Source organism: Rosa rugosa, chromosome 5, assembly GCF_958449725.1.
Source record: "Rosa rugosa chromosome 5, drRosRugo1.1, whole genome shotgun sequence".
Taxonomy (NCBI): Eukaryota; Viridiplantae; Streptophyta; class Magnoliopsida; order Rosales; family Rosaceae; genus Rosa; species Rosa rugosa.
Window position 1 is genome coordinate 402975 of NC_084824.1, and position 15289 is coordinate 418263.

Below are 15289 nucleotides of genomic sequence, written 5' to 3' on the forward strand. Positions count from 1 at the left end.
CCAATAGGAATACGTCTGGGACATATCGGTAATTTTCGGCCTTCTCTCTCCCTATTGCGGGATAATTTTTTCTTTTTATTTATTTTTCTTATGTGTCGGTGTACGTGTACCAAACGCGATATCGTACATAATTCCTCTCAATTATTCTTTTTATCTTATGAAAACTCACATTCGCTGATAGAATTGTAACCAAAAAAAAAAAAGAGGCAAAATACTAAAGCAGAAATACAGAGAGACAGCAGTTCTTTATTTTATACGGAGCATATGCATACTAAAAATTAGCAGAATTGGCCTCACAAAAGAGCAGAAAATACTGTAATTCCGAAATGAAATGAAGGCTAGGTAGAAAGAAATCATGTTAAATTCAAGGATATAAATTAGGACAAATTAAAAGACCAAACTTTAAAAGAGCTATGTTCCTCACTGAGACCTAAATCTCTGAAGAGCTAGTTTGAACTCTTGTCCTTTTCTTTGCCTTCTTTGCCAACAGCATCAGCGACCAGAGCCATTGGTCTTTCATCAATGACTTCATCAATTATTCCAAACTCCTTTGCCTCTACTGCGGTCATGAAGTGATCCCTATCCATATTCTTCTCGATCATCTCTTTTGACTGCCCTGTATGCTTTGAATACAATGCATTGAGTGAATCCCACACACGAACAATCTGCTTTGTGTGAATTGTCATATCTTTTGCTTGTCCGCTGTACCCACCTGAAGGCTGATGAATCATAATTGTGGCATTGGGAAGTGACCGCCTCTCACCCTTGGCACCCGCAGCTAAGAGAAGTGAAGCCATTGATGCAGCTTGACCCAAACAAATTGTATTGATCGGTGACCGAATGTACTGCATAGTATCATAAATTGCAAGACCTGTGTGCAGCAAAAGAAACTAGGCATCACAACCATGAATAGGGTTGTGTCATGCATTCATGCAATGCTTCACTTTGCTCAAAGGTATCTTTGAATAGATTTGAAAAGAAGAGAGAAAAGAACTACATTGATATGTATTGGTTACAGGTAGTTCCAACCCTAATCCTAATCAATCTAACACAAAGAAACTCCTAAACAATCTAGAAAGCTTTTGTGTTATAGGGCTGTCATTTGTGGGAAGTATGGTGGAAGATATTAGAATCAGAACCAGATTGAAATAGCTAAGAAACAAAGTACCTACTACGCTCAAAAGTGTTGACAAGTTACTCTTAGATGGACTAAATTGATATCGACATTTTGGCTAAAGATCACCACCATCATTTTTAGTTTCTTTCTGGCAGTCAGCACCAAGTTTGTTTAGTTTCTTACCACATCTAATTCCATAAGAAGATAACCCCACAGCTACCTTACAAGGTAGCATCTGCCGAAACTCATACACCATTTTCATTGAATGCCAAATACTTTCTAATCCCTTAAACCCACAACTGGGGAACTTGCCTGTAAAGCCTAATCACCCTCTACTCCTATATCCTCAGACCACAAATTTTCATATTCAAATCCCTCGGTGTATTGTTGGCAGCAGTCTCAAATTGCTTAAACTGATACTTGAAATTAATAAAATCTACTCCCATATCCTCAGACCACAAATTTTCATATTCAAATCCCTCAGTGTATTGTCGGCAGCAGTCTCAAATTGCTTAAACTGATACTTGAAATTAATAAAATTATAATTTACAAATAGCATTTCACTTTCATATAGACTCTAGAGCTTCAACATTGGTGACATATACCATTAGTTATCACATAACCACACCTAATCTTCTATGATGCACCAGCACTGCCATATCATGAATTTACAATACAGTTCCATTGTTTGACATCTTAAGATCAAATTCCACTTAAAATGCACACCAGAGCTCGACTCTAAAAATACAAAATGATAAGCTCCAATCAGGAGAACCGGTAGGTCATACACCATATAATTATACAGACTGCGTATCTTTTCATCATCACAGCTCACGACAAATAGAAAGTCATCTACTTAGTTCCTCAACTACTAGTTATTAGACCAAACAATGTCCGCGAGAATTCAAACAAAGTCCTGAAGTCCCAAAGCCTATTATTACTACCGAGATTCAGATAGTTTCATTACAGCAGCTAGAAAACATACAATCACCCTTACAAGCATCAGATACTGTGTTAATAATTCATTATAAAGAAAACGGTGACCACAAGGAAAAATTCATTCCAACTTGTTATACAACAATAAACAAACAAACGTTCTAAAGTAAAAAGAGAAATGTATCCTAGTGAAGTCAGAATATTAAGGGCAAATCCATCACAAAAAAAAAAATAATAATAATAAATTAAAGAAATGAGTAATACTGGAGAAAATTAAAAGTTAAGAAAGGGGGATGGAAGGGACCTGCAGTGACATGGCCACCAGGAGAATTGAGGTACATATTGATGGGCTTGGATGGGTTCTCAGACTCGAGAAAGAGAAGCTGGGCGACGACGACATGGGCGGTGTCGTCGTTGATGGGACCGTTGATGCAGACTATGCGCTCCTTGAGAAGGCGAGAGAAGATGTCGTACGCTCGCTCACCTCGAGACGAGTGCTCTATCACCATTGGGATCAGACTGTAGCACCGAGAAGACGTCGTCGTGGTGCTCGTTCCCCATGGACTCGAAACTCGCGCTCTGCTGGTCGCGACGAGCTTGGCGCCTGAGATTAGGCTCCTCATCATAGAGAGAAACAGCGATTTCCAGATGGGGATAGATAGGGTTTAACCAGACTTAGAATCAAGTCCAGTGTACAACGCGACGCGAGAGCCTGATGATAGAGAATTCTGGGATCTAGATTGGCGGGTCGGGTACCTATTTAGTTTGGGTTTGCACAAAAGGCCCAAAACAAAGATAAAACATGGTCCAAATAGGGCCCTTCAAAAATAATAAGAAATTGAAGTCCAATAACCTTTAACAATCAAAATCTCAAATAGAAATTAGCTGAAATTCCTCCAAAGATAGGTTCTGAATCTCATTTATAAGGAAGAATATTTGTTCCTTCAAATCAAATATCAGCTGAAAGTTTCTTTTGTCTTTCAAGAGGAGGAATGAAGATGTTTTGTTTAACCATATAGGATTTATCAATTTCTCTGCTGAATCATCTACTGCATTCAAATATACCAAAAATTCAGTTTGACGGTTCCATAGCCACAACGAATTTAGAATTACCTCATTAGTATGTATAACAAATCAGCAAATACTTGCTACAGATCTAGTTTTCAGGACACCATATTTGTTGATAAGTGGTAATTTTCATATGTAATAATTACAGCAAAATTACAATATCAAATGAATGACATTCAGACCCCTCTTCGCAGCTTCACATATGTATATCAGCAGTACAAAATTTGCAAGCACTATTGATAAACCTGCATAGATTCAGATGTCAATGATTTTTTTCATTAATTATCAGTAAGATAGATATCCAAAACCAACTTAAACACAGTTTCAATACTCTGCTTTTTCTTTGTTTAGGTTCCATGTGTCATTATTTTGCCCAGCTAAAATGAGATTTGATACCCAAGGGGAGACGAATATATTACCAAGTGTAAATACTTCATCCAAGATACCGAAGCAATACCCCATCGTTCCCCAGCACAAATCCTTGATTGTCATCGATAAACCTGCAGTGACGGAGGAGTTTCAGGAGCTCGTAATGGGTGGAGCTCATACAAAACCTTCAAACTCTTGCTTAGTTTTAATTCCTTATGAATATGAACTTAAAGAAACAAAAGAGGAATTGCTATCCTTTGAAGTTTTGGTGTGTTAGAACTTAGAAGTGGGTTATTCTAATATTGAAGTGGTAAAAGACGCTGAAGATCTAGAAACATATGTGGAGATAAGTGTGTGACTTACAATTAGAAATGTCCATTTGATGAATTACAAATTATCAAGTACATAAATAAACTTTTGGAAGGGAAGACTTACTTTACAGAGTATAGATTTGCAGCAATATTGTCGGCTGCTTTGTCACGGACCCATGTCTTGCCACCATTGGTAGTTCGCAATAAAATCCCACTTCCACCTGCTGCCCAAGCCTCATCCTGCATAATACAAACAGTCACTACACATGTAAAAATTAACTGAGAAATTTAGACAGGATGTGTTCCTTAGAAACTAGAAAGGGAGAAGTTTAACAGAAACAAAATCTGCAAAGTCAAACCAGATGGCTACCACTCTTTTCTACCGTTTTCTACATTTTAGCAAGAATGCCAAGTGCACTAAAGCCTTCATTAGGCTATTCAGTGAAATTGTACAATACAGCATATAAAACCTTGGGGATGGGGGAGGAAGAAATTGTTGGCCTTATAGAGCCAGTGAGGACATTAGTCTAAACTATACCTTTGATCGGTACCCAACATCAAGAATGCCAAAACCCCGGCTTTGGACTGGAACTTCTTCAAACTCCTCTGTTATCTGAAATAGTAAACAATAACTTAGCTTCAAGCCTTCAACAATAATTGAAAAAAAAAAATTTAAAATTAAAAGAACAAGATTACTTGGTGAAGTGTTGAGTGATGACACATATGGGGAGCAAAACTTAAAGTGAAGTCCCTGAATCATCACTTAGAATGCTGGGTAAGGCATTCTCCCCTAAAGTTACAGAAACTAATGACAACCTCAGAGGGGAGAAAGAGAAGAAAACTAGGGGAAGAAAGAAGAAAAAGAATGCTACGTAGAAAACTCTTTTCTTGAGCTAGTGGATACTTCTGGCATGTATTATCCAAAACCAGCATTTTGACAACTTTATTATCAAAACATCTCTTCCTTCTACTTAAGAACCTCAAAATTTTGTTTAAGATGTAAAATTTTCTCATTATTCATCTCTTATCTTTATATTGGGCTGTAAAGTAAAATATGAACCCTCATCAGTATTCATATAAGGACTCGAGCGTCATCCATATAAGGACTTGACTGCTTGAAACATGTGATAACTCCAAAACTCGAAAAAAGAAGGTATCTTAAAATTCACTCGTCAGTTGTCACTTACCCCTGTACCTTTGCTAAGAAAAAGTCCCCCTCCACGAACAAGAAGCCAAAGACCACCATCAGCTCTCCAACCCATGTTTTGGATTCTTCTTGCAATTGATCTGTTATGTGGCTGCCAGTATGGCTGAAAACGTAGAGAAGGCAACAGAACACAGTTAAAATGACTAAATATCCCACATGAAACTCAAAATAAAAATGAGAACATGGAGAAGCCAACACATCATAATAAATCAATAACTATCAGTTGCACAAGGAAAAGATGAACAGTGATAATGCTGCAAATGAGCCCTCATGCTCTGCAGGTAAAACATGTGGGGCTAAAACTCAACTAAGTGTTTATCTCAAGTCTCAACTAATTGGCAACTAGCTTTCTACTTCCCCTCTAGTTAGCCCTATGTAAGGAAGGTCATCTTCTGCATCAAATCTTTAACTATCATGCTCCTCCTGTATACTTAAACAAGCAACCTATGTCATGTTTTTGGTCTCCTCTAACCTGATTCACTCCTTCAACAAATTCAGATTTGGTGTAGTTGTAGCAGAAAATGCCATCACAACACTCTTGATGATATTTTCCAGGGTTCACTAATTCCATTAACAAAGATAAACAAAGAACCTCCCATTATGGTTCCCTCTCTATATATTCCAAGGGTAAAAGACCCAAAAAAGAAACAAGAAAAAAGTAAGTAAACAGAAAAAGAGCCATATAGCTTCCGAGAGGTGAAAACTCACCTGACCAGGCTCCCAAGTAAGGAAGAAGTTACCACGACTTGAGACAGCAACATAGCTTCCATTTGGGGAGCGATTGACGGCATTAAAAGTTCCTGTGTAGTAACTTGCACCGCTAATGCCACTAGAGACTGTTCTGCAAAAGCAATGAAGATACATGAATCTTGCTTTTATAATTACTAACAGACCCGATCGATATAATATCTACGAAACCTTTGATTGCTTGATATTTGTTAGAAGCAATATACCTATTAAGAGTAGCTGAAACAGTCTCCTGAACAGCAGCCCTCCAATTGTATCCCCTATTGGAGGTCACATAAATCGCACCTTCGTCAGTCACCATCTCTGCGCTCTTCTCACCAGTTGCCTTTATATATACCTGCACACATTATTACTAAATTACTATTTCCATTTCCTAAAACAGTAACAATGGGAAATGGTGTGGTATCTAAAATCGATACATATATGATGGACGTTATGGTTACCATATCTCCTGGCAGCTGAGAGCTTAGCGGTATTCGTTCCCAGCTGTCGCCAGCATCAGAAGTGTGCAACAGAATTGCAGGCTTTCCAACAATCCAGCCCTCCTTCCCTTTGAAGCTTATGGCATTGAACCTGTAGTTAAAATCTTCATCTTCAGCAGACGGAATTGACCGCGGTGCCCAGCTTTGTCCACCGTCCTTGGTCTCCAAAAGTGTCTGCCTTGTTCCCAACAGAAATCCTAACGCCAACAAACCCTCAAATTCCTCAGGTTAATCCAGAAAACCACAATGCAAATAGTTCAGTTCACGAAAATCACATGACCAACAAAAGAAGAGAGATGGTGAAGTAGAGTTACCGTGTTTAGGGTCGTCGGGGACGAAAGCGATGTCGAGAAGGACGACGCCGGGGTCGATAGGGAGGGAGACTTTCTCCCACTCGGAGAGGGCGGGCTCTTCGGACTTGGCCGGTTGAGGGGAGCCGAGCAACGGCACGGTTAGGGCGAGAGACAGCGCCGCCGTCTCGGAGACGAAGTGGCGGCGACTGAGGGGAGAAGAAGAAGAAGAACAGGCTCTGGGAATGAAGCGAGGGAGAGAGGTGGGGCAATGACGTGGAGGAGTACTGGAGACGAAGAGAGAGGGTTTGAGGAGAATCATTGGTTTGGAGAAATCTGTAGTGAGGAGTTGCAGAGTCGCCATCTTCCTTCGACTCTCTCTCTCTTATCTCTCTTATCCAAAACAGACAATGATCAACGGCTTCGCGCGCGGGTGATTTTGAGCTTCCATGTCAGTCCACGTAGACAGGCTTTTTTATTATTATTATTATAGCTAGCTGTCAAAATAAAAAAGAAGAATAAAATTAACAAATGGGGATGTAGCTCAGATGGTAGAGCGCTCGCTTAGCATGCGAGAGGCACGGGGATCGATACCCCGCATCTCCATTTCCAGCTTTCACCTTGTTTTTTTTTTTTTTTTTTGTGATTAGGAATTTAGGATTATGATTGTCAAATGCAGTGTGTTTTAATTAATTATTCATAAATTTGTGATCCATGTACGATTATGATTGTCAAATGTAGTATATTTAACTAGTTATTCATAAATAGTGATCCTCTTTCTTTTCCTTGTTTAAGATGGTGATCAAAGTCTGTTAAAAAAAGAATGGTAATCAAATATTTCGATCATAATTGATTAATGGTATAAATCTCAACAAATCAAATTTTTTTTTTTTTTTTTTTGAATACACACCCCTAATTACTTAAGGGTCTTTCTAAATGTACCCAGCAAATATCTAAATATACCCAGCAAATTAATTTAGCATGAAAAGACAATTGTATTTTCATAAGAAATGACGATAAAAGTCATGGTAAATTAAGATAATAACAAAATGAACCATAAAAAGCCTCCGTAGAGAGAGAATTCTAGAGAGAGAGGCTCCTTCCTCTCTCTAGAGTTTTCTGCCATTCTCATCCATTGAGAGTCAACCGTCAGTAAACCCATCATCCTCACCCACCTCCATCTGATCCACTCCTCACCAGCCTCCATCCCCAACCATAATCCTTTACACCCTCCTGTGGTGATTTTGCTGGCTTTGTACATATATTACACCCTCTTGTGGTGATTGTGCTGGCTATGTCCAGATCTAGAGGACTATGTTCCTCCTTCTACTTTGTTCCTTTAATTTCTTGTCAATTATCTCTGAAATTTTTTAGATCTGAGATCAGCCCCCACACTTTCTTCCACCCAATATCCCATACCAACTCCCCTTCCTCTACCACTGACTTCCATGGAGGTTCTCATGGCTGCCTCATTAAAGTGAAAATCACTTACCTTGCGGTCTATGGGTGCTCACATGTGGGTGTTTCACCCCCCATTCACCATTGTTTTTTTTCTTTTCTGTTGGCTTCTGTCCCCTTTTGGTGGTTACGTTTCCTTCCCGGATCGTTGGGTTCTGGTAGAGATGAGAAGATTAGTCTGAGGTGTTGGTTCTCCCTCCGTATCAAAGTGCATTTTGGGTATGATTGGAGCTGCTTTCATGGGCTCTATTGGCATCGATGTCACGGAATTTTATTCCTTGAATTTGGCTATTCTGGCAACATCTTGGTCGATCATTGTGCGGCTTTTGGTTGTGCAATATTGCTTGGGTGGCGGCAGCAGTGGTATCAAGTTAGGATATGTTCTCTTTATTTTGTAGGGTTACTCTCTTGTGTCCTGATTCATGTGGAGTTAGGTTAGAGATGTAATTTTCCTATTCTAGTTAATCTTGTATTTCGGGGCTCTGGCCTCTGTCCTTGGGTTTTTCCCTTTGGGCTTCTTAATGAAGTATCTTTACTTTGACCAAAAACAAAAAAAACAAAAACAAAATGAATCATAAAATTTGAAAGGAAAATCATATTCTATTTGAACCCAATAGTTCATTGCCTTCATGGAACTAAAACTACATAGAATTCAATCGGTTTGTTAACAACCAAATAAGCATAAGGGTAAGCAGCATTCCACGGACGACCGCAAGGAGAATGAAGTCATGTCAGTCTCAGCGAGAAAACTACTCGCGGCTATATTGTGGGATCAATGAAGTCTTTGATTTGAAAAGCAGCGATAATTGTAAAATCAGAGAGAAGGAGGGTACTGCTCAATTGCCGCCAAAATTGCCAGATACATCGTAATAGGAAGTGGGGTTATTCTACATTTTTTTATCTTACTATTGTTCTGATAATTTTGATAACATTTTTGTTTGTGTTTCCATATTAGATAGTAATACACAGGTCATATTTCATGTGATGAATGAGTGTTAATAATTCATTGTATACGAACTCTCCTAAGTTTCTCTAAGTTGGAAAGAACTTTGTTCGTGTTGATTATTGAAGGTTTAATTGTTACTTGCTCAAATACATATGGAGAATGTTTCTATTTGTGCACTGGATTATGTCGTCCTAGAATTTATATATACTCTGATATTTGTAAACAACTCGATTAAGGTGTTGGGTATTCAGAGATCAGAGCGTAGGTATTCTTCACCTCAGACGAACAAAGAAGTTTTTGCTCGATAGATTTTGCTGGGTTTAGTTAATAAGGGTATTATTGGAAAATTTGTTGGGTGTAGTTAGAGATTTTATAATTTTATTGGGTGAAAAATATTTGCTGGGTACACTTAGATATTTGCTGGGTACATTTAGAAAGACCCTTACTTAATACACACTCCTTACTCAATACACCTACCATTTAATTTCTCATTCTAATATTTTACTAAATATACAACCCAAATTACCTAAATTATCCTTAAACTAAAAAACCATGAAATACAATATTATTTGGGGGCTGAAATTTGCACACCCTTTTTTACATTCTACACTCCCTTTGCTTTTTTTTAATACTTCTTATCAATTCAATAATATTTTTCTTCCAAAACTACCCTTCTCTCTCTCTCTCTATCTCTCTCCCCCCTGTAAAACCATATACATGCTCACAACATATGCACAACAATCATAAAAGGGATCAAGGCTTACCTTCAGCAATCACTGGCATGGATTCCATCTTATGCAGCTGCTAAACACGATCACTGAATATGGCCTTCTGTTACTTACCAACTTGCTTCTCAATGAACATAACAATATGCAAAACGTCGGTAGTAATCAGGGACCAATTCATCTGTATATATATATAGGTGACTTAACCCTCAAGAAGCTTCCCATTAAAGCATTCCTTATCGGATTAGGTTTCCTAGTTAGATTCTTAATGTATCACATCTTGTAGCCTTTCTTATAGACTAAGCAATAGGAATACTTACCTTAATGAATCGATACACTCTTTCATTAAGTTACAATATTGATTTATAGTTTGTATCCATGTTAAACTAGTTTTGACATTAAGCTAATTATCAATTTACTATATGTTAATGTGTGACAAGTCCATGTTGATTCTAACACACCCCCCCCCCCCCTTCATCCACATAATCGTGCTGCATCAGTGGCCTTGCACAAATATGAAAACCCCATGGACAAAATCTCTTATTAACAACCTGCAAAATACTTAATTTGATCATTCCTCCCGAACTGATCATACAAGAAACTGAGAAAGATGGCGATATAACCCCATCCAAAATTATTCATTAAGGTAAGCAATAGGAATACTTACCTTAATGAATCGATACACTCTTTCATTAAGTTACAATATTGATTTATAGTTTGTATCCATGTTAAACTAGTTTTGACATTAAGCTAATTATCAATTTACTATATGTTAATGTGTGACAAGTCCATGTTGATTCTAACACACCCCCCCCCCCCCTTCATCCACATAATCGTGCTGCATCAGTGGCCTTGCACAAATATGAAAACCCCATGGACAAAATCTCTTATTAACAACCTGCAAAATACTTAATTTGATCATTCCTCCCGAACTGATCATACAAGAAACTGAGAAAGATGGCGATATAACCCCATCCAAAATGAATTCAACCACTACATCGAAATCCAACCCCAAATTATCCTCACACCATTAAATTAGATTTATCAATCTGTTGAACAAAATATAAGTTCAATTTCTTTCAATTAGAGTCGAACAATTTAGAAATTGAATGGATCTTTTTCTCCAGAAACAAAGAAACAAAAATGGATGGGCAGAGAAGAGAGGAGTGGTAAAAGCTGCTCCGATTTAGTTTGGCTCCACCTGCAAAAGCTGCGCGAATCGGCGAGGACAGCGATGACGAAGTTGTACCGCATAATGTTAAGGCCGAGGTCCTTAAACACATCTCAAACACATCCCCATTTCTTCCACTCGAATTCCAACTCCTCAAATTTGCCTCCCTTAGAATCTTGCGCGCAGAGGTCTCTCCTCCCTTCCCTCATTGCCTGAACCATCTTCTCCGCAGTTTCCAAGTCTCCGAAACCAACATAAGCCGCAACCAGGGAATTCAGTGTAGTCATACACACCGCGATCCCCTGCTCCAAAATCCTCTCCAACACAAAAACAAGCAAGTCCTTCCTTTTTCAAAAAAAAAAAAAAAAAAAACCAAGCAAGTCCTTCCTTCCAACTCTAGCACAAAGCTTGATCATCACATTGTAACTAAGCACATCTGGCTTGGCACTTGACTCAGGCATTTCGTCGAATAGCTTCAAGCATTCAGCGAGTAGAAGAGCTTGAGCGCTTCGGAAGGGCCGTCACCGCCGAAAGCAGCAAGGCGGCTGACGACGGCGCTCCAGGCCTTGACGTGGGGGAGGAAGCCGGAGCGGAGCATGGACTTGACGATGGAGGTGGCATAGCGGGTCTGCGGTTCTAGCCGGCCTTGGCGGCAGCGACGGCGAGGAGGCCGTGGGAGTTGGCGTCGAGGTTACGAAGCTGGCGCTAATTGCGGAGGCACGTGATGATGGACTGGGCGCGCGTGAGGCTGGTACGAGTGTTCTGGTAGGACAATTGGGAGAGCAAGCGGCTGAGGTAAGTGGGATTGGGGAGGCGGGAGGATTGGGTGTAGAGAATCCAAGCCTCTTCTGTTTTTCTCTGGCGGAGGAGGATTAGAAGCTTCTGGTCTTCATTATATATCGGTGGCTCGTCGTCATCGGCGGCTGCGGCGGCAGTTGTGAGAGTTAAGTCTGCTGCTGGGTTGGCGGGGTTGGCGACGGTGGCGTGGAGGCGAAATGGGTGCGTGGGTTTGGAAATGGCGGAGGGAAAAGGCGGGGGAGAGACCCAGTGGAGAGTGAGGGTGTGGGTTAGAGGGAGTGGGTTTGAATTGGTGGGTAATGGTGAAGATGGTGGAGGTGGTTTGAAGTTCATGGTCCATTTGGGAAGAAAAATGGAGGGTTTAATTAAGTTTGTGGAAGAAGAGATAATCAAATTGGGTTATGAAGGGGAGGGAGATGGAGATGGAGATGGAGATGGTTTGAGTTTGAGTTAATTTGTGTTGAGTGGCAGAGGGAGAGAGAGAGAAGAGTGTTTTAGTTGCAGGTTGTGGAAGGGATAGGATGAGAGAGATAAGTATATGGGTGATTTAGTAAAAGCAGCACAAGGGGTGTGCAGAAAGTAAAATTGGGTGTGCAAATTTCAGCCCCTTATTATTTAACTACATTAAGGCTACTAGTTAATTTGATTAGTATATATAATTGACCATATTAATTACTTGTGTTAGTTATTGGGAAATCCATAAGATTCATTATTGTTCCCTTCAAATAGATGCTTAGAAATAAGTTTTGTATTATTTGAGTTCTCATTCACCAAACAAGGAAACACCCTATTGATCAAGTATAAAATTTTGAGTCGAACATTCAACGTACTAAAACTGTATTAGTAGTTTCTCTGGAATGGCAAAACTATGAAGTTGTCATTTGATGGTCAAATAAATTAACAATTACAAAGTTTTGTAACGGTGATGTTTTATATTAGACAATAAAATGACTAATTATAACTTTTAGGAAGAAAAAAAAAGAACTAAAGTGGGAGTAAAGCGATATGTTTTAAAAACACTTAATGCCATTGATTTTGAAATTCTAAATTATATGGTCTCTCACCCCATTTAATTACAATTTATTTAAGGAAAATTTAAATTAGATGGTTTCTAACTTTTATTCGTGTTTTAAATGAGAATGCCATTTATAGAAGTTCATTGTGTTTATAATTATAGAATAATATAAGAAAGAGTGTTTTAAATGAGAATGCCATTTATAGAAGTTCATTGTGTTTATAATTATAGAATAATATAAGGAAGATATGATTATTATTATTTTTCTTCTAATACATAGATGTCTATTTTAGTCATTTAATCTACATATAAAATCATTGTAATTGTTGTAATAGATCGAGGAAGCGATGATCCCATTCCGCTTCTTCCCTACAGTTATTTGTACATATGCCTTAGGAAATGTATTCTGGCAACACATGTTTAGTTAGGTAGCGCTTTTGTTTCCTTCATTCCAAATTGGGGTAATGGATAGACCTTATTGTCTATCCGATGTACTTATATCTGATGTACCTATCTAAATTGCTTAATAATATGCACTTTCTTATTCTCAAAAAAAAAAAAAAATCTACATATAAAATCTGATTTGAAATATAAAATAATAAGGATGTGTATTAAATAGTTTGGGGTGTGTATTTAAAATTTCTCAGAAGTAATATGGTTTTACAATAAGAGAGAATCTGATACGTACAGGGGTTAAAAAAAATCAAGGGATAATAAATGAAAACCTCTGCTTATTTCATGCATGTTTTTCTATATATATATATATATATATATATGTGAATGAGGAAATGTAGTACTAATTAATTAACATCTCAACATTAATTGAAAATTATTGGTGATCGATCGACGACGACGATGATGATGTCTGTGCAGAGCAGTAGACGGGTCTTTGGTTTGGTTATTGGATCATTATCTATGCTTTTATTGTTCCAAGGAATTGCTTGTGATGCATGCAGACTATACTCAAGCACTTGCCAAGTCATTGTTGTATTATGAGGGTCAACGCTCAGGGAAGTTGCCCCCTATTGGCAAACTCCAGAGAGTGGCGTGGCGAGGAGATTCCGGACTAGATCGAAGACGGCAGTGATGCTGGAGTAAGATCGTTTACGTACCATGCATGCGCTGGTCAACCTATAGCATAATTAATGTACTGATACCACTGTTATGAAAGTACGTACTTTTGCATGTAATTATAATATAATCATATACGTTGTGTGCGCATGCATGCAGATTGATTTGGTGGGAGGCTACTACGATGCCGGAGACAATCTCAAGTTGGGATTTCCAATGGCCTTCTCAGTAACAATGCTGTCATGGAGCACGATCGAATTCCAAAGCAAGCTCAAGGCCAAATATGAGATCGCTAATGCTCTTCGTGCTATCAAGTGGGGAACAGATTACTTGATAAAAGCACATCCACAGCCCGAAGTGCTTTATGGGCATATTGGGGGTGTTGATTCAGACCATCAATATGTGGGGATGAAATCTGCTGTCTCAAAAACCCTCTCCCAACACTATCCCCATGTTTTGATTGGCTTAGAATGATTAAAAAAATCATTATCTTAATCTTTCTTTCATTTTCTAATCTTAATGGACCAATCAGAATATGAAGACAGGCTTGGCACATGGTTTTTGGGGACAGCAGATTTCATCCCTCACATGACCACCCCGAGGACCGTGTTCATGATTGATGACCAACATCAATTATTGCTTTTGAACGTTTTGATAGAAGTTACTCATCCCAACTCGTAACTCATGCAAAGCAGGTTTATACTACTTCATCATTCATGCCATTACTAGCTAGCCTTCTAATTAGTAATGCAATATTTACAAAGTGATCTTGGAATTTGATTAGCTCGATCTTGTTATTTTTTTTTTTTTTTGAAAAGGGCCGGTGCGGCTGCCCTCACGCCTTCATTAATGAAACTGTCGAATACAAGGGGGGGACATTTAGCCTAAACCCCTGATTACAATAAGCATAAAGAGTACGACCCGAAATGATATCAGGAAACTCTACAAAAAACATGTATTCAAAAAAGCACCAATTAGCAAAGAGCGCACTACTGGCTTCTCCATTTGCTTTAACATTGCGGTGACATAACAGAAAGATAACTCGATGACTACGTAGCATAATTACCATAGGCACAACTTTTCTGTTATGTTGCCGTCGGGAGAGAACTCCTACGACACGCAGTTTCACCCTGCCACTAGGAGGCAGCGACCATTTGCAAACGCAAGGAACTCGCTGCCTAGCTAGAGCAGGAACATTACTGCCACTAGAGGACAGCAACCATTTGCAAACGCAAGGAACTCGCTGCCTACCTAGGACAGACCAGGCACACAAAGGGTGCAGTCCGGGACCAAGCCCACGTCGCCCTGCCACAACTCGGCAGGGACTTATTACCGGCATATAGCCACCATAACTTGAAAAAGACAAAAAACAATAAAACTTAAACCAATAAAGCGAATTTGGGCCCAGAGCCCAGGCCCAAACTGCACATAGCCCAACCAAAGAGGGGCACAGACTGCAAGCCGCACGCCGCCGTCCTGCAAGCCAGATCCACACCGTCCGACTGGCATGAATCCGCCTGCGAGGAGCACCGTCTCTCTCAGTCCACCCGATTCGATCACCATCCCACCGCAGCCTGA

At 39.2% G+C, this 15289-nt stretch overlaps 2 protein-coding genes and 1 non-coding gene across 3 annotated transcripts; 1 reads left to right on the forward strand and 2 right to left on the reverse strand.

Annotated features, from left to right (window-relative positions):
• Positions 1-226: 226 nt before the first annotated feature.
• On the reverse strand, positions 227-2772 carry LOC133709025 (ATP-dependent Clp protease proteolytic subunit 2, mitochondrial). The gene is made up of 2 exons (XM_062134622.1): positions 2358-2772; positions 227-871 (listed from the first exon to the last, which is right to left on the reverse strand). The coding sequence occupies exons 1-2, from the start codon at positions 2677-2679 to the stop codon at positions 447-449; spliced, it is 747 nt and encodes a 248-aa protein (XP_061990606.1). The 5' UTR covers positions 2680-2772; the 3' UTR covers positions 227-446.
• Positions 2773-3142: 370 nt separating this feature from the next.
• On the reverse strand, positions 3143-6948 carry LOC133709783 (photosystem II stability/assembly factor HCF136, chloroplastic). The gene is made up of 9 exons (XM_062135653.1): positions 6552-6948; positions 6199-6434; positions 5962-6092; positions 5717-5849; positions 4989-5111; positions 4340-4414; positions 3926-4041; positions 3541-3621; positions 3143-3366 (listed from the first exon to the last, which is right to left on the reverse strand). The coding sequence occupies exons 1-8, from the start codon at positions 6889-6891 to the stop codon at positions 3555-3557; spliced, it is 1221 nt and encodes a 406-aa protein (XP_061991637.1). The 5' UTR covers positions 6892-6948; the 3' UTR covers positions 3143-3366; positions 3541-3554.
• A 112-nt stretch (positions 6949-7060) lies between these two features.
• Positions 7061-7133, forward strand: TRNAA-AGC (transfer RNA alanine (anticodon AGC)). Its single transcript has one exon. It is a non-coding gene; the product is annotated as a tRNA-Ala (tRNA).
• The last annotated feature ends 8156 nt before the right edge of the window (positions 7134-15289 follow it).

What these genes read in the sequence shown, in the direction of transcription:
- LOC133709025 (XM_062134622.1), bottom strand. Translation starts at nt 2,679, where the DNA reads ATGATGAGGAGCCTAATCTCAGGCGCCAAGCTCGTCGCGACCAGCAGA. An exon ending in TGGTGGCCATGTCACTGCAG is followed by an intron (nt 872 to 2,357) that starts GTCCCTTCCATC and finishes TGCTGCACACAG; the next exon opens with GTCTTGCAATTTATGATACT.
- LOC133709783 (XM_062135653.1), bottom strand. Translation starts at nt 6,891, where the DNA reads ATGGCGACTCTGCAACTCCTCACTACAGATTTCTCCAAACCAATGATT. An exon ending in TTACTTGGGAGCCTGGTCAG is followed by an intron (nt 5,112 to 5,716) that starts GTGAGTTTTCAC and finishes CTACGTTTTCAG; the next exon opens with CCATACTGGCAGCCACATAA. An exon ending in TTCTTAGCAAAGGTACAGGG is followed by an intron (nt 4,415 to 4,988) that starts GTAAGTGACAAC and finishes TTACTATTTCAG; the next exon opens with ATAACAGAGGAGTTTGAAGA.